Below are 27,172 nucleotides of genomic sequence, written 5' to 3' on the forward strand. Positions count from 1 at the left end.
GTCTTTCCCACTGGCCAGGGTTCAATGACGTCTTTTCAGTGAGTGTGGAAAGACACATAGACTCCCAGTGAATTGTACATAGGAAAAACTACGACGGATATGTAGACCAGTGTTCGATCCGGGTGAGGAATGGATCAATCCCTCTGCATTTTCATTTACATCTACTCCACCTACACACGAGAGATCCAAGTGGAATATAAATGAAGTAAATCAAGTCGCAGATCGTGAAATGCAATTTGTTTAAATTTCCATGGAGTAATTGACGTAATTCAAATAAAAAGAATCCGTCTCCGCCCCAAGTAAGATTCTTCTTGACCCACTGCATAGATTCACACCCATATTGTATTTTTCCAAATTCCCAGAAATGTAATAAATTTAATTATCCATTGAGGAAGAATGCACGGTGAAGCCAAAAGAAAATCCACTAATGAAAGATACCCTTTCCCGCATTTTCCAGTGCTCTTTGTTACATAAAATGAACGGAATTTGACGCGTAGTCGATGCCGCTGGTACCCCGCGTAGCGCCGGTATAGAAAAGGTACAGCATCGAGTGGAGGAAAAAAAAAAAAAAGGGAAAAAAGAAAGAGGGATAGCTAAAGGAAACTCGGTAGAGGAGATTCGGGGTGCGGGTTGGTGAGTGCGAGCCGACGCGGGCAGGTGGAAAGGACGAAGGACAGGGTGGGTAGAGACGGTGGGATGAGGGCGGGAGGGCGGATGAAAGGACGCTTACCAGCTACTACCTATTGATCGCCAATTCTTTTTCTCTTGTTGCATATTAGGCGCACTCTGCCCACCCTCTCACCTACCATCGGCTCCTCCACCTCCACGAATCAGTCCCTACGTATTTCCGCCCTCCAAGGCATCCCCTACCCCGTGCCCCCTTTTTATTTCCACCTTTGCCTTACACACTCTATTCTATATAATATAATGCACATGAGAGTGGAGTCGAAAGCAATTTGGCTGGTAGTTTAATCTTTTTATGTTGGAAAATTCTACAGCGCGGGGTGGGGGCTGCGTCGTTTGACCCTGGGAAAGGGGCGGGGATGGGTCAAATTTTTGGGTTGATGATTGATTTTTGAGGCTGGGTGATCAAGGGTCCGGGGTTGATGTGTGAGAGGGAGTCAAGGTGACGGGCAATATCTCGGGTTTTTGAGGATCAAAAGAGATTAAGGTGTTTGAGGGTCAAATGTGGGGGCGGAGGTGGGTCAAATTTTTGGGTTGATGATTGATTTTGAAGGTTAAGCGCTGAAGGTTCGAGGATCGGAGGGAATTGATGTGCGAAAGTAACAGTGAGCGGCAGAATTCGGATTTTGAAGGTTGAAAAGAGATCATGGAACTTTGAGGGTCAAATGAGAGGGTGAATGTTCTGATCTCGATGTTAGAAATTGATATCGTCGTTTTGCCCTTCAGGAAGGCACTGGAGGGTTGAATATACGGGATATATTGAATCGAGTTGAAAAATCGGATTGAATCAGATCGAAATATCAACTTGAATCGAGTTGAAAAATCGACTTGAATGAAACCTCCCAGTCGATCTCAACCCGAATCAAGTGGAAAAATCAACTCAAATCAGACCGACCCGTCGGCCCACAACTCCCCGACCCTCAATGAGTCAACTCCCGACATGACTCAACTCAACTCGATTCACACCGATTTTTCAACCTGTCTGACCAAAAACCCCGTTACATCACTACACCAAAGACCCATCTAACCCGTAATTTCAATTTCTGTTTTCAGACACGAGATTAATAATTCAGTGACCGTGTCATTGAGATCAAAAGTACTGGTGTGCATTGACGTGTGATAAACAACGGAGGACGAGGAGGAAGAGGGTGAGGATAGACTGTTGTAACTCGTTGTGGCCAGCGGAAACGGCGTCAGCAGTGGCGAAAGAGTCAACCGAGGCGCGGGAGATAAGAAGGCGACGAAGTAGAAGAAGGAGGTGTCGGTGGAGAAGGGCGACAGCGTTGGCGAGTTGGGTTGAATTAACACAGAGAATAGTTACATCAACGTAGTGAAGAGTGAACACAAGGAGGAGATACAAATGATATTAATGAAATACATTTCAACTCAGAGACTGAAATATCTCATGAGATGAACAATCCCTGAACAATCACTCATATCATCGATATCAGATGATCATCATTGCTGAAGCCGTCGCCTTTCTCCTCCCGCGCCACCCATCAACGACAGAGAGCATCATTATTTGGATTATTTTTCATCGATATTGAGATATTATTCAGCGAGCTCGGTTGAGCTCATATCGCGGATACAAGAATCACGTGCTAGACCGGACGTCCGTGTCTGCTTCTGTGTACATCAGTATTTTATTCCAAGTGAGACGTCACCAGTGGTCGCTTGCGGGGGCTTTTTTTTTTTATTTTTGTGATAAGTGCTTGGAGATTTTTAACCACCCAAGGTGGATCAGCTGGGGTACAGCCTTTATTTTGAGACATACCCGGGCAGGCGGACAACCACGGGTCCTAAGATGTGATTTTTCCAAAAATGGCGGATTGCCCCTATGCCCGCTGCATACAGGAACGCAGACACATCAGGAGGGAATTGCTGCGATGGACAAAGAATATGGTCTTCGTAGTTGGTGAGTATTACCATTTTGAAAATTGAAAATTTTATTTTTTTACACTCGTGATAAATACTCAGGGTAATTTTATGGAACGGTGCTGTTGTTTAGGTCGGCTGTCGTCTCGCGGATAATTTAGGGGCGAAAGTGAAATTTTAGGAGAGTTTTAGATAAATTTAAAGGGGTGGCGAGAAAGAATTATGCGACATTTTCCACTCGGTGCATTACTTCCCGTGGAAGAGGATATAAAGAATGAATATAATGTCAGCCATTTTAGTGTGTTTTTGAAACTGATGAAAAATAGATAACGCACGTATTTACAATATATTTTTTGTGTTATTAACAAAACAATATGTGGGAGTTATCAAAACAAATTATTATTGATGAAAAAATTTATTTTTTGTCAGTGAAATTAGTATTTTACTAGTGCAAAGGTGAAATGGAGAGTAAAACTGCGGAATTTAGTTCGATTGAAAAAATAAAAATTGCTACGACTTTGTCTATAAAAAAAGTCGAATTTTCCGCTTTTATCATGATTTTTATTCGATTTTATTATCACAACGAAAAATCACAGATAGAAAAAAAAAACGATTGGATAATTCAGGCACCTAAAATTGGATTCCTCCAATATTTTATTATCGAGAGGTATAAAAATCCCTGCAGATATTGAAAAAATCCCAAAAATCGTCTGACATTGTCGATATTTTTCTCCTTCAACGGCGGGAAATATTTGAAATCCGAAAATAGAGAGATTACGATTCCTCCCTCGGCAAACGAGAAAAGTCAGAGAATATCTGGCACACAGTGGCGTGTCGAATAATTTATGCAGTACTCTTTGGAGTTGTTACGTGACAGTGTGAGAGACACAGATACACCCACACATGAATAGAGTCTGTCTCTCACAACCCGAGATTTAGAGAACGGATTGAAACGGTCGTGTCGACCGAGAGACCTGTTGCCAGTGGAAAAGCGCCGCATGCACCCACAAACCCCGAGCCCACCCCCCAGTCCCAATTTTCCCAATGTTTGACCCATTACCCCACGCCCTCTCTCTCATAAACTTATTGAACATTTTTTTTTTTTCAATTTAATGATAAAAAAAAAGGGATGAAATTAAGGGAACGGGCGTCGTCCTGCGCGTATGCCTTGACCACGGACAACCGCGCCCGAAACCTTTTCTTCCCCTTCCTTATTCCAATTTTACCCCTCAAACTACACCCTTCAACCCCTCCTAGGGGCTTGCACCCTATCCCCTCATTCCTTTTCCCTAACCGGCGTCGACTCACTGCTTCATCCCCACTATTTTCTTCACTGTCGCCTTGCACCCCCAGCAAGAGTGAGACTCAAGCATTTTCTCGTGGACTTCAAACCTTCGATTCGATAACGTACCGTGATCTCCATCGTGTGATCAATTGGTTAGTCATGATTTCGATATTATTGGTTATTTGTCGTGGTGACCACCGGGTGGGTTGTGCATTTTGAAGGAAATTGCGGAGAGGTGAGGACTTGTCTCGAAACATGTGCTCTGTGGTGTTACCGGGGGTGGTTTTGGGGGTGTGTTGTGGAGGAAATTGTTATTTGTTGCCCCATGTGCTGTAGGATTGCAATTATTTTTTCGCTTTATGGGGCACTTCTTGGAAATTTCAGTGCTTGGACACCGTAATGAGGGCTGGGGAAAAATTTCCCAGGATTCCCAGGTTTTTTATCAAACTATTTTACGCGGTGATTATTCGGAAATAATTGTTTTTTTTTGTGGATTTTTAGGGATTGGTTTATATTTAGACAGTTGTTTATGTTATTTGTGGCATTTGCGGCAGATGAGGATGAGAAGAATCCAATATTTTTAATTCGTAGAAATTACTTTTGCAATTTCACGGATTTTTTTAATTGGGAATAACTCATTTTGTGGAAGGATTAATGGAAATTTTTTGCTTAGAATTGTTTCGTGGAGCTTCAGTGAGTTGAGAATATTTTCGTTTTTTTTGTTGATAAAAATTGATAATTGAAATTATGAGATACGTCTCACGAAATTTCAAATTCCAGAAAGATACTTTTAAATGTTTATAATAAAAATTCTGAAAAAACAAACAAGTGACTGAAAATTACGAAACCTCTAAATTTAAATAGAATAATATCAGAAAAAATCTTAAGTAAAAATTCCGAGTAATTTATAATTTTATAAAACATTTGAATGAAAATCGACGAAAAATCCAAATTATCGATTTCAATCAATTTCCAGATATTTTCCAGATATTTCTACATCCAAAATTCCCCAAAAATTCCAGGAAGTGTAACATAAATTTCAAAAAAAAAAACCCCAAAATAAAGCCTGAAAGCACTATTTTCCGTACCAACGAAGACTCGACTAAAATAACTCTCTCTCAGTAATCATCTCGACACTATTCCCCTCTCATAATGTATAACACGTCTCAACAGTTTAAAATTGATGGTGCGTGATTGAGATTCGATATCGAAGGAAGTGCTAATCATTTGTCACTGATCCCCGACTTCCGGTGTTTCCCCTCATTGATTTTCCTCGTTATTTTTCCAATCAACAATGCATTTTCCCGGTTGAAATAATAGAAGAAAATAATGCATTTATGGCGTCCACGGTCACGGGTAGACGTTGACACTGGTGTTGGTGCATGTGTGCCAGAAGACGTAATCGCGATTGAGGCCGAGTCGTGTCGGGTAATGCCGTAACAGACTGAAAGAAGAGGAAAAAAAAACATTTCAAATGAAAAAAAGAGAATGATGTCGATCGAGCGCAACGACCCGACGATGTCGCACTGCCTCTCGCACTCCAGCCCGAGGCAATTTCAAGTACTGAGAGACTGAGTGGACGTATGTCAAAGTAGAATAGGTATGCTCCAATTCACCGATCCAGATTTCCTTTTAAAAATCGGCTCATTTTATTTCTCTTCATTCTCCCAATGCACGCTGAAAGCTTAATTCACCAAAAGTTATAACTTCCCGTACGCTAACAGCAATATTCAATAAAAATTACGGAGCTTGAGATGAAAAGTTTATATTTACGAAATATATGTCAATTATATTCGGATATATAATTGCTTATATCTCGGTAAAAAAATGCATTGGATAATTTTAGGTATTGGCTAATTTATTCTATTTATTTGTGATGTGTTGAATTTGCAAAATTTTCTATCATCGATTTTCCTCCTAGAATTACGGAAATGATGGGTAATTTTTCATAAATCATTAACTCTCTGCGAGAAAGAAAAATATATGTCAAAATGGAAGTCAGACAAGTGCATTGGTTATAATATATATCATGCAATGGGATCCTATTCTTTTGAATTGTGCAGGAAAAATTTCATGCCTGATAATTTCCAATGAACTCTCGTTTCGAAAGTTAGATATACCTGAAAAAAAAGTTCCCACCGCGTGGTATTCGACATGAATTGCATTGAAATTTCGGTTTACCACATTGCCCACCCACGTGCGGTATGTGTGATCGCGTCGCGTGCCGAACACTCGGGCGTTATTATTTCCGTGAGGTATCTTTGGAATTTACTTGGCAAACCGAAATGCCAACCATCAGCTTTAGCCACCAGAATATTCGCAAATTAGTTTTTAAGTGGAACTCACAAAATGCCGCTGTTTTTTCAGCATCAATTTCTTGGAAATTCAAGTCCCACGAGATTATGAAATTAGGAGAATTATTAAATTGGGATTATTGTTTTCGCGTTGTGACGCCATTTTTTACGGGTGAAATTGAAGCCTTTGGGAGCTCTAAGTGGCATCATTAGAAAGCCGGGGAAATTTTGTGCAGAAAGAAAAAAAAAACGAAATGTTTTGCTTCAATAGTTTTGGAGATATTGTGGAAATTACAGTATAATGAGGTTAGAGCCGACGTAATATCTAGCGTTCCGCTAGATCGAAATGAGATTACACCAGATATGCTAATAATAATAATAATATTGTACATAAGATGTGAGTCCACAGTCTGCGAACACCTGTGAGATTGCATCTAGCGCAAGCTAGCGTCATCTAGCGACCTCTAGAAATGATTTTGAATTTTATATTAAAACCATCAGTCTACTCACTGTATCCTAGGATTAACTGCTAAGCATCAGATTACACTACATAATTTTCTAGCGGTCGCTAGAAATGATGCTGATGTCGGGAAAATCAAAATAATATTCACAGAAGATCCAATTATTCACCCTCAAATCTAATTCTTGCATTGGAAGGTTAAATTGAAGTTAAAATAGGAAATAACATTTATGTGCTGGTGTAATCGATAACAATTAACACTCCGGTGGGTTGACGCACTGGGTAAATTCGTTGCCTCACATGCGGAAGGTTTCAAGTTCAAATCTCAGCTGGGTCGAGTTTTGAGATTTACCCTTTTAAATTCTTACTTAATACTTATTATCCGTGAATCGGGTGAAACACTATAAAATGACCCTAAAAATCATAACCCAAATGGGCTTCACCGTTGACCCAAAAATCGGGTAAAAACGGCATAAAATAACATAATATGACCCTCGACCTGAAAAATAACGAAAACGGGCCCCGCCTTTCACCCAAAAATCGAAAAAAAATGAGGAAATTGCCCTCAGCTTGATTTCTCCCGTTTCTTATCCCTCACTTCGTCGCCTGGGGGTCCTCAACCCTCCGTCACACGCACACACATCCGATAAATGTGAGAAGAGGTGAAGGTGGAAAGAGGGTGGAGATGTGCAGCTGCGCCGACGGTGATCGTTAAAAGGCGCATAAAAGAGGCAGCGCGAATGGCAACAATAAAATTTCGTGGGCCTTCGTGTTTCGTCGTCGTTGTCGGCTAGAAGGAAGGAGGTGGCGGGTAGTACAGGGAGAAACTAAAGAGTACCAGGAGAGGAGTAAAGCCCGAGAAAGAGTAAAAAAATTGTAATAAAAAGTAAAAGAGGAAACGCGAATGGTAGGAGAGGAAAAAAAGACAAGGGGGTTGGAGGAGGGGGTTAAAAAAATGGGGAAAAATCGCGACGTCGTGGGGACGTTGGGTGGGGGTGGCAGTGGGGGGCAAAGGGGGGATGCGTAATGAAACGACATTGAGTAGCCCATGGTGGGGTTGTTGGGGGGTGGAAAGTCTGGGTGATGAGAAAGTGGGGAGTCCCTGTCTTTGGGGGGTGTCTCCATCCCCCTCTCGATTTTTTCCCACTTCTCTTTTTCTTCCCGATCTCTCTCTTTCTCTCTCCGTCGATTGACCTCGCTTCGACACCGAAAGGTGGTGGTACGAAGTGCAACCGGGTGGAGGGAATGTAAAAGGGAATAAGGGGTGTACAGATGGGGCGAAAGAGGGTATAAGCTATAGAACGATGGGGAAAATGGCTGTGGAAAAGAGCCAGCAAATTGACCAAGATTACTCCCTCGTAATATCCAGAAATTTAACTTTTTTTTTACTTCATTCCCTATTATTTTTTTCTTCGCCGACCCCCTTTTTATATTAAAATGCCTGAGACATTCTCGAGTCTAGAGTTTAATCGATACTTCAAGTTAAATCACATACACTCAATTTACAACTTGACGGAATAGTTGGGAATCTTTCTTGGGATTAAAAAAATAACGAGGGGAAGGGCTGAAATGAGAGGTTATGGTGGGAATTAAGGAGTTCGAGTACATTTGGAAAATGCATTTGTGAGACAGCAGGAGGATATGGGTGAGATCGTGAGGGCTGTTGGGTTAAAGTGGAGAGGGAAATTGTCTTCGCACCCCACCCTCTGACGATTGACCTCGGTTCGACGGCAAAAGGGGGTGGGGCTAGAAAGAGGGGGAATGAAGAGCCATAGGTGGGGTGGTAGAATCGGAGAAGCAAAAATGGGAGAAAATAAAATGGGAAAAACATGTCCCTAGGGGCTAGCCGAGATTTCAGCGCAACCGGTGAGTTTAAATTAGCTAAAATGACATCATCCGATGTAAACAGACATGTACATGTTTCTCCCTTTAATTTTGCCAGTTTTTTCAGTGTTTAATATGAATGGGAGGATTGAGATTATATTTGGGATTATTAAGCAGGGGCTTCCCATGATTTAAGGTTTTTTGTCCGTGAAATGTGGATTGAGTAAAGGCATTTTAGTAATGTTCGGGGAAAATATAATCGTAAGCTGTAAAATAAGAACATTGCAATTTTAATGACAATGGGATGGTTTAATTCCTCTCTCATCCTACAATCCAGTTAACCCTTTGTATTTACTATTTTGGTGTAACTCCTCTCATTCACCTATCCCCATTTAATTTTCCCATGTACCATATACCCATAGAATTTCAACACTCGCTTGACCCTCATGAGGGTCAACTCATAACCTTGAGACATCAACCCTCACGCGTGTTTAATCCATCTCTAGTGGCAAAATACAAAATCAACCCAATGCCACATTACCCGTATAACAGTAAATTGACTCTCAATGCAATAACATATATTCAATTATATACCTGACGATGATTTTCGGTTCGTTTAATACCCCTCGCTTTCCGCGTGCATTATGTCCCCGTAATGATGATATTAAACCAACTGGCGAGACTGCTCGATGCAAATGTGTTAGTGATGCACGTGAAAATTTCAAGTATGTGCGTGATGGGTTGTGTATATAGGCTGTTTGTTGGTATTGGAAATGCGCGCGCAACTTGTGAGTGAGAAAATGTTGGTGAATGTAATATACATGTGGGTTGAGTTTGCCCCGTTGTACGATGCTCAACAGCTTTTCTCTCTCTGTCTTACAATCTGTTGCACAGAATACGTTCTCTCCGGCTATAACACGACGACTATCTCGAATCTCGTGTTACTCTTGACGTGACGATACTTTTACACGTACGGGAAGATATACCTGGGCTGTTATTAATTCTTATTGGTGATTTCAGTTTAGAGGGGTCGTATTCATTGAACTGGAGGTTTTTTGGGAAGGTTTTTTTTTATTTTATACAGTCACAGTTAATCGAGTGAAGTCGATCACGCGGACAATTGACACTCGTCTCGTTCGGATCTCGTTATGATCTATCTTATTCTAATTTAAAAATTCGAAGAATTTTTAATTTTTTTTATTGAAAAATTGGAAGATTTTTTAATTTTTTTAATTGAAAAATTGGAAGATTTTTTTTTTTTGAAAAAATCAACTTCCGGTAACTGCATTCAACTCGATCGATTCAGGAGATAAATATTCCGTAAAAACTCCGGATCAATTCCAAAAAAATTTCGTAACACTCGGTCATTATTGCCTGAATTTTCAGTGAGAAATTAAACTACCACGAGCTAAATTATCGTAGTAATTTCCGTAATCGATAAACGAACTGAAGTTCCGTAATTCGAATGGAATATTCTTGTCCATTTGTGAAATAATTGAAGGACTCTAAAAATATGGAATTTTGAATAACTAGCTGGAAACGCATTGAGAGAATATTCCGTTAAAATCGATGACAACCAATGATGTTACGTAAAACTGGTGAGCATTGAGTTTACATTGGGACTCGTCTGGTTGAACAACCGACGCTTCTGAAGATGCGACATGCCAGATCATAATGGAAGGGACAAGATACTGGAGAAATGTTAGACAAGAGTGTGGGACGAGGTAATGCTCGATCGATATATAAACGTGCAACGCTCTGCGAAAATTAATGTCTTAATGGTTTATGACAATGTCATCACCATTATCGTTGTGTCCCGCGGGGAAAACGCAACACGTTCGTATAAGAGGCGATAAATGGGTCACCGTCATTCTCGTATTCGTACGTTATAAAGTATTATAGTTGTTTCAATATCCAATTACTGCTTACTTGGCAATGACCAAACGTCAACGACGCGAGACCAGCCAAAAGTCATAGTTGTATCGCAAATTAAACACAAGGCGTATCGAGAATAAAAACAATCGTTTTTCTAATTTTTATCGATTTTTTTTAGCGATTATCTCGGATGAAATTATTTTATTTCAAGAAAATCCAATGGAATGTTTTTGCCACTAAAATAATCATGTGATTGAAAATGGAATGAAATTCGAAATTGTTCAATTGAGTTTTTCCGGATAATTTTTTTTAATTAGCGGTTGCCGGGGAAATTTCTGAGAACTTATTTCAAAATTTCACGCCAATGCGAGAAAAACTCACGTCTATATACCAATAAAATTTCCATTGCGGATGCTAGAATTCCCCCAGGGGGCACTAAATTTTTTCTAAAGAATTTCTGTCCGCGTAGAACCGACCGCATTTCATGAAAATGTATATAAAGTTGTTTGAAAATGCCGCGCATTCTTTCGCCGCGAACTTCACGCATCGGGTAACCAATCAGCATTGAGAGCAAGTGATCCATCGATATCGATATATCTCGATCAGAATAATGTTTCTTAAATCTTAATTTTCACCGTTAACCTACAATTTATATTATGCGTCTTAAAAATTCAATGCAATCAATTATCATTTTTGTATCTCCCAACACCTGATGATATCGATATCTCGAATTTCATTGACGACTTCATGATTCCCAATTTCAATCTGACCCCAAAGTTCGTCTCAATTATTCCAATTCCTCATACCCTGAATTTGTCTTACGTCCCTCAAATTAAAAACTCATTGTAACAACAACTCATTGTTGTTAATCAATGATTGATCAATCGATCTTCCCGAAACCTTGACTTTCATTGATGACATAATTTCCAATTTGGATCTGACCAAGTCAGAAGCCTTCTCAATTATTCTGATTTCCTCATACTCTGAATTTGTTTTATGTCTCTTAAAAATTCAATACAACCGATTAAAATTGTTTTTTTTTTGTCTCTCGGTTGGTGCCTGGCATCAGCGATGCCGAGATTACCCAATGCATGCCATACCACTCGTTTCGCACGAAGCGCACACGCGAGTTTCGGACAAAGGATAGCCTTGTGTTTTCTCACTCCCGTTCGTACCAACTCTGGCCCCTGCCACTCCTATCCCTCCATTACCCCTCCCCACATAATACAACCGAGTGAATAAGCCTTCTATATAAGCGCCATCCTTCACTTTTGCCGGGCGTCGCCACCCATTTTCTTCCTAAGCATTCGTCTAAAATGCCATACGTTATCCCATTGGCCCCTCTAAAACCTCAGATTAGGATTCGTCCGGGGGCCACCAGATGGTGGGGGACTCCCCAACGAAAATGGGGACGAAAAAAAAGAAACGAGTGGTCAACATTCCTTTCTTTTTTTTTCTATACCAGTTTCTTTGCTAATGCATTAAAAATATTTTTTCGAATGAATAGAAATTATGAAAAATCTAGGACTTTGATATTATCAACAATCGTTTCAGTTTTTATATTCGATCTAAGTTATAGATCTATTACGAAATTAACGGGAAAATTTTGACTTTGTGCACTGGTGAAGCAGCATTGCGCCAACGTTGTATCAATGTTGCGATAACATGGTGCTAACATTGTGGTGAGGTTGCCATAATATTTCTATAACTTTAAGAACGTAACATCTTTAAATTCCAAAGGAAAAATTTCAAGCCAAAATTATAAAGATTTCAAGCTTTTCTTTATTTAGTTATTCATCATCACAAATTTAAAAAATGTTACGAACAACACAGACGCATTTCTAAATGATCTATAATTACGATAATTTTTCCCTTACCATAGCAGTTACAAAATTCTATGGAATTATTTTTATTAATACTAAAATATTCACCTCTTCGACCGTTACTGTAATTACAACGATGATTAGAGAATACAATAGGTAATTAATTTACATTATTTTGAAATTTATTATTAAATTGAAATTCCGCATTGTATTATTTTATCCAACCAGCTACTCTGTCCCAATTCTTTCCTCCAATGGTACCCCACAAAATCAAAATGGTTTCCACAGAAATAAATAAAACAATCACAATACAAATCAGATTAACTATTACTTCACGTCGCATTATCGGCGGGAAAAAACCAGAAATTATTCATTTTTTCAAAAAAATAATTCCATCATAACGATTCACTCGAATGATTCAATATATGAATTGCGTGTTGGGTAATATTTTTTTTCTCCTCCTAATCCTCATTTTTTTTTTACATTTTACTGTGCGATAGTAATCGCCTTGTTTCACTCACGAAACTCATATACACGTACGTGAGTCTAACATTGGCGAAAACAGGCTCGGAATTAATTTCCATGCGATCGCCCATTTTCCTGACGCCCAGTCGTCCTTGGATGCACACACATACGTCGTATTTGCGACGTTCACATGAATATAACGGGCGTGGGTATGACCCTTCTCTTATACCAGTGACAAACCAACAAAGTTCTCCGCATAAGTCAGTTTCTAATTCCTCTCCTGATGCCGCTTCTAATTTTCCACTGTATCGGACTCGTGTCCTCGCACTCGATAGTTTCAATATCTCGTCAGTTTTTTAAACATTTTTTTTTTTCAATTTTTTTTTTGCCGACATATCGTTTCGTACCCACTGTGGAATTTCATTCGTTGTGGTTAGATACGTGAGAGAGGAAAGAGGAGGGAACGGAGGTTGTCTAATCGTTTCTAGAATTACTAACGCACTTGGACTTCGCACGTTGTGAATTTTAATGCATGATTTTGTGGAATGGGATGCATTCGGGGGAATAGTCGATAGAGATCTAAGTAAATTCATCGTGGGAAATTTATCCTAAATAGATTTGTCTCGGGGATTATTCTGCCTCTGAAGAATAATCGGAATAGAATATAATTTATTCAACAGAGAATTGAAGAATTTCAAGACTTGAAAAGTAAAATAAAGATGAAAGTTACATTTGAACTTTAAACTATCAATATTTACAAATGTCAATTCATATCCCACCAATTGGATAATTAATGTATAATTAAAAAGAAAAAAATGGAATGGAATAATCACGGGATAATTTTTTTCGAAGATAATCGCAGATTTCCTTCTGGTAGTTATTACATGGAAATTTTTCATGGCAAATTGCCCATTGACCTAATTGATCATTTCGATTGAAAAATCGTCTTCGTGTCCTCAAAGCCTTGACTGTGGGGAAAAATATTATTGCGTCCGTAAAAATAAATTGAATTTCCCGCAGGGGCCACGTTTGAATTTCCCGCCTTTTATATTAACACGTGGCGATCGTATTGACCAATCAGGAATCAGTCTTGCGCGGTTTCGAGATAATTCGACTCGCGCGATGTTCATTTTCGTGAATAGAAACTGCTAATCCAGGCATTTTTAATATTGATATTTAAATAAATTTATTTGTTCCAATTTTATTTGTCAAAAGATTTTTGGTTGTTGAGAAAATATATTTCCATCGGTCTTGAAAGTAAACAGAAAGTTAATCACTTTTTTAAAAAGGGATGAAGGATGAGGCATGCGAGAGGAATAATTACCAAATCATTGTGTCAGTGTCAGTTTGAATAATTTCAATGAATAAATGCAAATTTTTCAGTAAGTAAAGAATATTAATGCCCACTCTCCGCTCAATTATTTCAAATTTAGTATATTAATTACTGAGCTCCCGAGTTCTTTTTCCTCGACTTTGAGAGAAATATCTCCCTAATAAGTGAAAAAGTCATTTATCCGTAGGATCTCGTGCTCATTAATTCTCATTAACATATAATCCTAGGATTAAACAACTTTTCCTGAAAATAAGATGAGTCTTCTTTCTCCATTCAGTATTTTCGCTGGTACTCTAATCTCACATCCGGAAAAGTCTCTCGGAAAAACATTTTGAGAAATTTCCGTCAAGAACGTACGAAAATCGCGGTAAAAATTACCGGACTGGCCAGTAAGGTTGGATCAGTGCGAGCTAATCCCAAATATTAATGTTCAGATCAGTAAAATTTCCTAGTTCTCATCTCCGTTAATTTAGTGTGTACAATGGCCCTCGCGAGGAACCAATCATATGCTGTCCGATCAACGAAAACTCCCGAAGGCGGACGGTATCGGCCGAAGGGTGGCACTAGTCCCTAAAAAAATTATGAGCAGTCCCGGTAAATTTCCACAGCTTCCACGAATATTTCCGTTTCTTACCAATCCATTATGAATCATTAAATGAACATTCGGAGAAAATTGATCATCAGAGTAATAAATTTTATTGCTCTGCGTACTAAATATTCCGCGGATCTCCATTAATTTTTTCTCCATTTCACATGACTTTTCATTAATCCATTGCAATATCCCACTTACGAATAAAGACCAGTAATTTTTCGTGGATATTTCCCTCCGTGTGCCGATATTTTCTACCCAATGTTAATAAAAAAATTTAAACGCGGACTTAAACCATTAAAAATAGCAGAGTGTAATTAAAAATACCTGTTGGTTTTCAACGAAACACCTGTAACCATATACAAGACTTTCATTTCCAGCAACGGAATAATCACCAATGTCGCAATCTTGTTGATTGCATCCTTGAAAAATCCCATAAACTATGAAAAACGACGGAAAACTAGAATCATATTCGATGTTTGTTTTGGCCGTTGCGTTATTAATATCTCGCATTTAATATGTGATTATAGATGTCATTCATATCTCCTTGATATTCCGAAAGCTTCCAACCGGTTTTAATATTCCACATGAATTCTCATTAGATATCAATTATTCACTCAATTATTTCATGCGGAAGCGGCTCTGTGAAAAATCCTTCGCTCATTATTTAAATAAAAAATCCAAAATAATTAACCTTTTTCACTTCATCAAAGCCACTCACAATCCATTTACATAGATATTCACAGCTCAAAGTGACTGGCATTATTCCAGTCGATATTTTTGCTGTATTCTAAAAAAATTTCCTCCGACGAAATTCATCCGTCGAATGAGACAAATTTTTCATTTCACTTGTCCCGAGTTTTTCCTCCTTTACTCGATTGGGAGAAAAAAATCATTTGAATTTCAGAAATACTTGTTTCACTGCAATTATTATTCCGCTGTGATGAATTTTTTGTTTTCTGTTCCTGAGCCAGTGGCGAGATATTAATGATATAATTATTGTAAACGATTCGAATCATCGAGTAATAAAAATCAAACACAGGATAATGCGATTTATGTCTTTATTAAAATCTCAGATGAAGAAATTATTCACCACTCAAAATCAGCATTGATATTATGAAATTATTTTTCTTACAATTTACGATTTACAATAAATAATTTCCACGATTTCGATAACCACGGAATAAAAATAGTTCTGATAAAAAAATTGTCGATGATTGAAATAATTTTTCGAAGTGAAAATGCGAAATAAAAAATCCTTTGTCAAAATGGCACGCGGAAATTGAGCCGATGACGCACAAATCTCGAGGAAAAACGAATGAGAGACAAGAGCGTATCCAGGGGAGAGAGGGGGGGGGGAGGGGGAGGGGCGAAGAAGAGAAAAAAAAACATGTCGACTAATTTCGAGTGAAACGATCATCATCGGCTTACAATTGCATTTTTACCGTGACTCATACGTTTAACCTTGAAGTTTGTACACTCGAAACCGTAATAACTATGACTGGCTTGCCCTCGGCCAAAACCACCAATCAATTTATCTTCTCCCCTCTCTAGCAATTTTCAACTGAATCAATCATTGGAAAAAAAAATTGCACCACCGATTATAAACTTATCAGGACCAATTCTTTCGCAGAAGTGGAATATCCCAACCCGTGATTTATTCGCTTTCTAATGTGGATTTGCGGCATTCTAGTTGCAAAAAAAAAATGACCATTTGATTCGGCCATTAACGTTTCCGGAGGTTTTCGTGACCCACATTCGCACGACTTCCGTCCTCCATTTTGTTTCAAATCAGCTTTCGCTGGAAAAATGAGAAATTACTGTATCGAAGGAAGAGAGAAAAATTTAATTGAATTTGAATTTCGAAGGTGAAGGATTTATACTAGAGATCGATTTATAGAAATTAGACTTCAGAGTGGAATAAAATTAAATTTATTAATTTTGAAATTATATTTGTAGTAAAACTCATAATTATCCGCGGTGGTGTGTTCATTTGTTTATTCGGGATTGCATAAAAAAATTTTTTTGTGTCTCTCTTGATTCTTTCACTTTATTCAATGATCAATTAATAAAAACTAGTGGGCGTGGCCTCTAGTTCAAGACAGATCAAGCAGTCCAATTGAAGAACAACGAGACACTTGACTATTTTGCAGGATTTCTTGAATTAAAAATTCCACTTATCGCATTGATTTTTTTTTCTGCATTTAGTTTATGTGTCTATTTATGATATCAGAGTAGATTCGTCGACTTATCCCCTGTTTGCCGCTAGATAATGGAAATAAAACGCGCCCGCACGTATTTTTCAGCCATTTTACAATGGATGACTAGTCAGATATGGCAGCCCATTTTCAGAATTACTTTTCTACTATTTACAATCACCAAATGTATCCAATTATGATTGATATCGTTTCTTAAAACTCATCTGGATCAAATTCGATCCAAAAATATTTATTAATTTTTAATTTCCGCCTACAATCCATCATTTATTAATTTGCCGTCAGTTTACAAAAATTTGGGTTTAAAAACAAATGAATAAACTAAAAAACCTTTTTCTTACATTCAACAAAATTTAATGATAACGGAAAATTCTGTTATAAATCTTTATTGTTTTTTTATTATTCCATTAATACGTACAGATATGCATAATTAAAAACTAATTAGTTATAATTATTATTAAAAATATATAGATATGTAATAATAAAAATCATATTGGATTCAATTATTTTTCTTCGCGAATAAATAAATTACTGTATAAAATAAAATAATATAAATCATCAGGAAAATAAAAAGAATGATTTTTTAAGAAAGAAAATGAAAATTTCGTTGGCAATTTTGAAGTAATTGTTTTGGTTTTGTGGCACGTAATTTTGTAATTGTCATCGGCTTTCGCCGGTGAAATATTCAATCAATGTCACTCATAAAGATCCATTACGCAATGTACTCATTCATCCACACCGTTATTCCTTCCGGAAGCTATTTGTGAGGGTTCATAATTCATAACGCTAATTTTAATGTTTAAGAACTCGTAAACTTGCGAGATAGTCTTGAAGAGTTACTGGTACAATACTTGCTCAGTCACTGATCTCGTTCATTTCATGGTCATCCTTTACTCGACTACCCGATGGTCAGTTTCACATGACTGTCAGCAGATTTTACGTAACATTTCAGAAATTGTTCCCACATTTTCTTAAAAATTTCCCCCTCACCCTGAGAAACATAATTACACTGAGAAAAAAGAATCTCTCTACTATATTTATTAACCACAAGAAATTATTGGCAGAAGAATTATTTTTTCTTTTCTCTTTTTTAATTTTACTAACAACTCAGAATTAAAAATTCCGCTGATTTCATTTACTACTGCCCAGTAAATTTAATTGGCAGAAAGCAATTTCGATTAAAAATTTTCTAACATTATTGGCAAGAACAAATATTTTGAATTAGTACAATATAATTAATAATATATACAATTTGTGAACAACAATCGTCCAACAATATTAATATAACGTATAATAATATATAAAAAAACAATTATACAATTTTGTATAAATTATATAAGAATTGAAAACAATAAATATAGCCTCAAATGATAGAATATATTAATATTTTATCACTTCGCATGAAAAAATATAAATCCAGATATATCTGTTAAATATATCCGGATATAATTACATTGGATATATCCATGCTGATATATCTCATCCCATTCAAGATATATTAAAAATATAAATTATATTTGTATTTAGAATATATTTAGGATATAATTCCCGCCGAAAAACTATATCTCAGTGATAATTCTTGGATTATATCTTTTTCCACGTTGAACTTTTTTTTTTACATTATTTCTTTCCGCGGAGCACCGACTAAAACGATTATTTTTGTTTCGAAACAGCAATGTCGTGGCAAGGTTATCTCGTAATGAATAGACAATGCTAATTTTCGCCAGAAAACTCGCAGCACGGAATGGGACAATGCAATGTCAGGAAAATTTTTGAAGCTCCATGAAAAATTCATCAAACTCACCTTGCAATTCAATAAATATCACTAAGTAATGGAATTTCAATGTCCACTTGAATTTTTTATTCGGTTAATCATGGCGATATGTTTGTTTGAATTGGCAATTCAAATTGGGTAATTGAAATTCAATCCGTTGCGTGAACTATTATTCACACTCATTAGGCTTCAGGAAGAGAACACTTACACTCGTGGAAGAATAAAAGATTCCCAGTTTCTGGATTCAGAACTCCATTAATTATGCTATTAATTATGCAAAATAATTTTTAAAGTAATATCACAATAAATGCGTAAGAGAATATTCAAGAGCTAGTAATAATAATAAAAAAATGGTCAAGTGTCGGTAATAACCTGGTTACCTAATACTAAGAAATATCTTCAATTCGCTGTCATCACTTCTCGGTTTTACAAAAATGAAATCGCAAAACAATTCTTCAAATGTCAAATTTCACCCGCAAAAATTTTATTTTTTATTAAAAAATTAATAGAGTTCCATCAGAATGTCAACTCATGTTTCACCGCGAGAATCAGATGTTGAGTTGGCGATTGTTATGAGATTTGTTGACAAATATAAACGCCGCAAATAGTCATGACTTGAAAATTCTCGGAGTCGATGGCGTATCATGGAGAAAAAAATGAGAAATAAAATAGTATACAGCCGAGAGGCGACAAGGTGACAAGTGACAGAGGAAAGGGGTTGTAGGGGGTTGTAGGAATCGATAAGACCGCCCTCTAGGAAAGGTCATTGCACGCGTAAATCTCGGGTAGATTGTAGCAGAAAGAAAATATAATTCGCGACATGTTTTGGCTCGTCTCCAATTATTATTTCTCTCCATTTCCAATACTCCCCCGACAGATCGATTCAAGTCTGCGTTCCCCGTCTCATTTCTTAACGTTCGAATTTCTCAGAGTTTTCATTGAAGTCTTGAAATATTTAGGCTGTTGAACCTGAATCAGGTTTGAGTCTAATCCTATTCAGGATTCTTTGATAAGAGTTTTTGGAGTTGTTTTTTGAGGTTTCAGGCAGTCTTGGAACAAGAGATCTGAACCTGATATGATTTAAGCAATTATGATTTTATCCTAATCCTGATTCCTGATTCCTGATTCCTGATTCCGGATTCCCGATTAAATTCAGGTCTGATGTTTCTGACGTCAAACTTGCTAGGGCATAAAGAATTTTTGATTAAAAATCGTGTAGAATTCCTAAAAATACTTGTCGTAACATAATTAATAAAAAATAAATATAAATAGTTATCGCTTATATTCTAGATACCTGATTTTTTTCGCGATTATTTGAAGCACTTTACTGCCTAGAATTTTCGAATCACGATTTTCCGTATTCATCATGATTCGGATTTTTTTTTTCTGATCGCGGCAGCTCCAACAGGTGAAGTCAAACGGCTGTTTTCTAAAAAAAAAAAATACGAAGTGGTTCGCGAGGAAATGGGAGAAAAATCCTGTCTACGAAACGTAAAAAAGTGGCTGGCTTCGAGAAGCGAACAAATCCAAGAACATTCCAGAAAAAGAAGAATTTCATGGAACACTTGTTCATTGTAAAAACGCGTGCGTATATATTCGTATTTCGAGAAGTTCAGCCAACGGATCTCAGCGTGCCATTTACCCGGATAACGAACTACATACCTCTGGAATTATTATTATCATGTATTTGATAAGCCGTTGGGAAATAGAGCGTTCAAATGATATGACATTTTTACATGCGCTGCACATAACGCATCCGGAAAAAATGAAAAGTCAGAAAATTAATCCCAAATCAAGAATATCCCGAACTCTTCAATCCTCATTTCTTCACTATCAGAAATATTTTTATCCGTTCTCATAAATTATTGATAACTCCATTTCCATCAAGAATATTCCCTGAAATCCATTTCAAGACGAAAAAATAATTGAAACTTCTATAATAACAAAAATTTTTGAAAATTCAATAGATTTAGTTCTCACATGCATCACCAAAAATAAAATTAAACTATTATCTTGTCAAATAAATTTGTATAAATCAATTAACCATTGCATAATTTTATTCTCAATAAAAAAACACTTTATTCTATTTTCAGTTGTATTTTTAATTTTAATATGCACTTTTTTCCGGCCGCAGACGATTTCAATTTTCATTCCGAAGTTTTTAAAAATCTTAAATAATTAAGTTTTGTCACCACGGCGTACTATTTTATTTCCACAATATCTCACCGGAGACCACATGCAAATGCAGTTTCTCCCCCCTCCCCCATCGTCAAAACATTTGACAAACAGTAATAATTTATTCAGATGTTTTCGCGCGCCTCTAGTCCAGTGTTTGAATTATATTCCACTCAACTGACACAACTTGCTTTTATGTTTTTATCCACACATCATTAATTCATCATCGCACAATTCATTCATTATCTTTATTGAAAAAGTCTGAATAACAGCAGTCCATTGAATTTTATGAAATTTTATGAAATCCAGGGGAATAATAAATATTTCACGAAAAATATTTAATCGGCAAAAATGCATTTTCCTGTTTTACTCTGTCGGAAAAAAAAAAACGTCAAGCGATTACAATCGAATTCGCCAATTCGCTTGGACGGCGAATACTCGTAGCGTGCAATTTTTATCAGTTTTTTTTTATCAGTGACTGAGATAAAGAGCCATTTGGAACAGTTTAGCCTTAACGAGCGTCCACCCTCGTCAGTTCACCCTCTGCCTTCAACTCATTTTCATCCATTGGATTCAATGTCCATTCCCTCTGTACATTTACGTTGTTTTTTTTTTGTTAATGTTGGCTTTTATTGTCGTCGTGCATCGATCAATCCGTCAGATATCATTTTTCCGCATGTCCTAGGGCTTCCGTAATGTGTGGTCTAGAAAATAATTTGAGGGAATCCGAATGTCCATCTATTTTTTTGTAGATTCAAAGATTTTCAATTGCTGAATTTTAACGTGGGAAACGAACAGGAAATTGTTGTATTAAAGGATAGAGAAAAAATAGGTATGGGTATTAAAATAAAAGGTAATGATATATGTATATAAAATTATGAAACGCAAATATAAAATAAATAGAAAATGTGAAATCCAATAATTATAATATATTTATTATAATTATAAAAGGAAAACATAAGTATATATTTAAAAAATATTTAAATATAATTATAATTTCTTGAACATTTGTATACATATACTATTTTTTTTATTCGTACATATATACTTTTCGGAAGAACATTAATTGTAGAATCGAATATAATGGGTCACCTTTCCAAAAATAGCAATTCTGTTTAAATAAAATTAATAATAATTGTTGTTATTCACGCAAGCACTCATGTGGTATCTAAGGGGAAGATAGATTACAAAAAAAAAATGGAGTATTGAATTATTTCGAAATTACGAAACGGACGAAAGGACGAGTAATTAAAAAATTTTAACTTCAAAGATGAGAGATATAAAAATTCTCATCGTTTTTCATGCGTGAAACTCAATCCCCAGTGAATGATAAATTACAACATGGAGACGAGATTATCGTTAACCCATTGGAAAAGTGGATTTGTAAAAAAAGTGGCGGATTGGTAAAAAAAAGTACTTGGATATTCTCAAGTCGACAGTGCGGCGCTTGTTTTCCTCGATTGTTTCGTGAGTTTAGTTGAGAGGGGTTTTCATAGGGAATGGGAACGTATTTCATTTCACTTTTATTTGTTTCACACCCAAGCCGACTCCCAAGTGAGCCGTTGAGGGTTGATCAAACGAGCGGTTGCTTTCAGGGTGCATTGTCCCACCCTTCAGCATTTTTCACTCCTTCTAAAAATCTTGGACGCTGTGCTCTAGTGAGGCACTCAAATCCGACTCTTGTTTCGGAATGGAAAATGAAATTTTTAGCTTTGAAAAAAAATCATCGTCTGGGGAATTATTGTATTTCATCCTGAAGTGCATGTGGGACTCGTTTGAAAAGTGTTTATTCTAGATATACTGGCATTTTTAAATGAATTTATTCGATAAATAAAATTTATAACAATATATTCAATGTTATAGTCTTTGTATATATTTTGTCATTCTATAGTGAAAGTTGAGTTCGGGTAATGCATTTAATTTTTTTAATCGAAAAATTATAATTATATTTTTTGATTTTATAGGCATTTTTCTCATTTTTATATACATATATATGACTATTTGTTTATTTAACCAATTTGTATCCAACTATTGAAAATTATATTTTTATATAGATATTATAATTATTTTAAAAATCTTTCAAAATGCTTAAATAATTATTAAAAAAACACATAATTAATATTTATTATTATCGGTATCTCGAAAGTCTATCAAGCTTATTCCTCATTGGTTGATAGTGGTCATAGGCGGTTAATTTGAATTCAGAGCTCCATGAATTTTTATATTTTCAATCATGATATTTATAATTACAGTTCGTTCGTGCTTAAAAAAATGTCTGCAAATCTTCAAAAGACACAATTTGGAAATAATGTGTTTTATGCGGCTGCGTGAATTGCTTGTGCAACTTTAAAAATTCTTGGAACAAATATCGAGTCCAAAATGTACTAATGCTCTTGAAACAACTCCAGGACGTGCGTTTGTGATACACAAAGTGCTCTGATGATGTGTGCCAGAATCACGTCACGTCGGTTTGTGATAAGCCTCCTCTATTCGGCCTTTGGATAAGGAAGAGAAAAATATTAAAAAATTGTAAAAAAAATGCACTATCAACGTCGTCTATCAGTGTTTCGCAGTGTCCGTGGTATTGCCGCTAGTAAAACTCGGTCGAAATCTATACCAAACATATGTATAAATGATATGACTATACCGAAAGCCACGAAATTGGATAAATTATTCCGGGAATTTCGTGGTTGATAGAATTTCCAATGACACTCGCAAGGGTTTAATGTCAAATCGAGGGGGAGCTCGTGAGGTCATACGAGAATTGCTTTGGTGTTGCCGCAGAATTTATAATACATGGTGACAATTTCGTTGATAACGGCCCATAAATTTTCGATTATTGTATCAATATCATCTGAAGTATTTCCACTGCTCTGCTATCTCGAGCATGTGAATAATCGATAACAATTTTAAAAAAGGATTTGTCCTCCGTTGATCGTCGATTGTCATTCCAGGAAGTATTTATCTAATAGATTCACGTATTTTTTGATTACAAAAATGAGTACTTCAGTCAATTCAAGTACTTCACATTAAGTGATCGTCAAAATTTTCCGTTCAAACTCAATTTTGCTCATTCATTAGCCGACATTTTGTGTTCTAAAACTCGAATTACTTCGTAATCTTCCGATTAAACTTGTAATAAAAATACATGAATATTTTTCTGAAAGATGGTAAAAATGGCCGGCTGAACTAGTGAAAGAGTCGTTCTACGGCTATTCGAAACCGCGTACTTCCCCTCTTCGTGGATTTTTATACAATTCCACGTTGAATTTTTGAATCGAGACGAATTCTATGGATTTGAATGAACAGATGCTTGTTCCTTTCATGACTGCATATGATGATAGATCGAGAGGAAGTATCAGCATCAGTACTTCACATATTGTGTTTCCCAAACCCATTATTCGATAGATTTACGCAGGATTCAACTGACCGAAAGGTTTCCGAGGATCAGCTTAGCATTGAAATTCTGATGGAATTCCACATGCTTATGCAAATGATTCTCCATCATACGATTCCATACAAAAAAAAAAAAAATTCACGCCGATTCCGTGAGCGTTGACTGTCTAAAACAAATTATATTTTCATCACCCGTCTATCAGTTAAAAACTATAATGATAGAATCACCGTAGGCCTCTAGTTTGATGTCCAAAATCATCTAACACCTGACTGAATGATTTGTCCTGAAGCCGAACACATGATCAACGAAGTCCGTTCGGTTGATACGATCAAGTCCTTCTATCAGTTTACCTGATTCAAAAGTTCCAAATGCCGAATAATAGTTCATGAAAGTATTGGGGGGTCGGTAAAATGCTCACATGACCGTTTGAATGTAGTTGGGGTGGTGTTGCAGGTCTGGAACGTGTAGCGGAAGAGTTGATGGGCCGTAGGAGATGGAAGCAATACCAGGACACCCTGTACAGCAGCACTCGGAGCGAATCAGCAAGCCAGCCGCATCACCGGCTCTATCCGGCCCTATCGACAACCTGCAGCAATCTAGCTGCGGGGAATGCCAGCCAGATCGGGTCGCAACACCATCGTCAGGCATCAACGGGCACTGTACATCACCAATCATCAACACCACCGCTGTCAGCGACAGTAATAACAACGACTGGACAAGAGCATACGTCAATAAAGCAGAAAGAATTGACGAATCACAGGGGTGGCGAGGAGTCCTGTCGCATAAGGCCCGAGGATATAAAATTAGAGATAGAAGCTGCACAGGAGGTGAACAGTGGTGGACGCTCCGAGTTACTGCAGCACGGGGAGGTTCATACCTTGAGGATACAGGAGCGTACGAGACAAAGAGTAAACGAAAACGGGGAAGACGAAGATTTCAACGAGAACGAGAACGACTCGGAGTCCGCCGAGAAGAGGCTGAAGTTGGACGATTCATTGAGGACCTCGGTCAGCCCACTGAGGGAAAACGAACGGTCACCCTCCAGAGATTCGCGGGCGAACGAGGGAACCGAGCCGGAAGGGACCAAGGTATCACACTTTTTATTGCTACGTACACATTGTCGTACTTTACCGGGAAAGAGGGTTATGAGTTTCGGGAATTTTTGCGTTGAGGGTAAAAACCATCGATTCAGCCGGTACGTTTTTCGTGGAAATTTTCAATGGACTTGATTTCGTTTGAAGGATTCAAGCTAATCGATTGTTAATGCAACCGATTTTTGGAAAGATAATTGGTGCTGGTGTAGATTAGACTTCCTAAAAAGGCAAATTCGACTAATAGGAAAGTTTCGTGACATCGAACATTTTTCCTGATGTGAGTCACTCTATCTTGCGGTCAAATTGCACAAACTAATATCCGAATCGCTAGAATTTCAATTATGACTGCTATTCGTAGAGAGTGGATGTGAATCATGTATTCTGTAGAATCGTTAGAACTTCAAGTGATCGATCACATTATTGAATAAAAAAAGGAATGAAGATATCGCGTATAGAAGTTTGACATCAAGTCTGAAAAGAAGAATTTGTCTAAAGTTTTCGTGTTTCTGGAATGTCTCCTACACACGACCCCCGCAGATTGATCACTTCCAAAGTAATTACTTCCCATAATCACGTTCTGTTAAAGTCCTTCAATTAACAAAATTGAATCAACTTTTTTGCATGATTGACGCAGGAACCGAGTGCGGAAAACGCGTTGGACCGGATACAGGTGACGCCGGGTCTATTGAGGGTAAAGAAGGAGGAGGAGTTACAGGAGTTACCGCAACAGGTGAACTGTGGAGGCGGCGATACTACGAGAGTAGATACCGAGGTCAACAGGCCAATAACCAAGGAACAATCGGAGTCTATCAACGATTGTACGTTAACGTATCCTGTCAACCGGCGAGTAAGTCCACCGCCGGAGGACTGGAAACCATTAGACAAGTGTTATCTCTGTCTCGATGGAAAACTGCCCCACGACGATCAAGCGCCACTTGTTAGTCTCAATTTCATTAATATTATCTGTTATTCTTTCATAATCAGTTAACTGTTTGCTTAATTATTCAGTCTTCATTCCAGAATTCATTATTCACTGACATAGGGAATCAATTTAAAAAGATTCATCGTAGAGAATTATTTTTTTTTATTGGGAATTGCAATATTCTGCAATCAGGAATGCGGATATGATGATTCGCAGAAGAATCAATCAGCCTTCTTGAATAATTTCAATTTATTATTTTCAATTTCATTGGTATTTCCGACAAGAACTTTATTTCATGATGAATTTTTCAGACTTAACTCGATTACTCAGTATATTAAATCTGAAAAACAATATAATTATGAAATAGCTTCATTCCAAATAATTTGGCTTATACACTCAAACATTATCGTTCAACTAAAATTCATGACTCAGTAACGATTTTATGTAAGAGCCATAAACAATATAAACTGATTCATAGCAATTTCATTAATATTCCTAATAATTATAAAACGATATCTGAATTGAGTTTAGATTCGATTAGTCTTATTAAAAATATTAAATATTCACACTTGAAGAAAATGCCACACTTCAACGATTTCACTGAAAAAAATTTATTTTTCCCATGCAAAATGATAATAATAATGGAAAATTCTGAAATGATGACAGCAAAGTCCATAATTTACCAATTTTTAGTTCCATTTTGCAATACTATAAATTGAGAAAAAGAAGATCGAACATTCGGTGATTTTTTTTTCTCGAATTTGACGAATCTTACATGAACAAACATAATAAAAATTTTCAGAGCCCACAAAGTGAGAGTAGTAGTAGTTCACGATCTGCAGAGTCTCCAATGTCGGTGCAAGTCGATCCAATGGCGGCTTCTGCAGTGGTTGCTGCCGCCCTTAGTGGCGCGTACCCCACATTACTGCCACAATGGGGATTACCACCAAGGGATGCACCCCTTGTTGGCATTCAGACACACCACGACACTGGCCAATCGGCGGATCAGCCCCTAGATCTCTCGGCTAAACCGAAAAACTCTCAGGTAATTTATACCCATGAGAAAATTTCACAATTGCAATTGCTC

The 27,172-nt window shown here is 37.1% G+C and overlaps 1 protein-coding gene across 2 annotated transcripts in view; it reads left to right on the top strand.

The window, feature by feature from the left end:
• Positions 1-27,172, top strand: part of Eip93F (Ecdysone-induced protein 93F) — a 69,609-nt gene that overhangs the window by 21,539 nt on the left and 20,898 nt on the right. For both annotated transcript variants that reach the window (XM_011300514.1, XM_011300515.1), the window contains exons 2-5: positions 1,738-2,599; positions 24,523-25,157; positions 25,798-26,100; positions 26,888-27,130. In XM_011300514.1, the coding sequence (XP_011298816.1) occupies positions 2,506-2,599; positions 24,523-25,157; positions 25,798-26,100; positions 26,888-27,130 (1,275 nt within the window). In that variant the 5' untranslated portion in view covers positions 1,738-2,505. The remainder of the gene's footprint in view (positions 1-1,737; positions 2,600-24,522; positions 25,158-25,797; positions 26,101-26,887; positions 27,131-27,172) is intronic.

Source organism: Fopius arisanus, unplaced genomic scaffold (assembly GCF_000806365.1).
Source record: "Fopius arisanus strain USDA-PBARC FA_bdor unplaced genomic scaffold, ASM80636v1 scaffold00018, whole genome shotgun sequence".
Lineage (NCBI taxonomy): Eukaryota > Metazoa > Arthropoda > Insecta > Hymenoptera > Braconidae > Fopius > Fopius arisanus.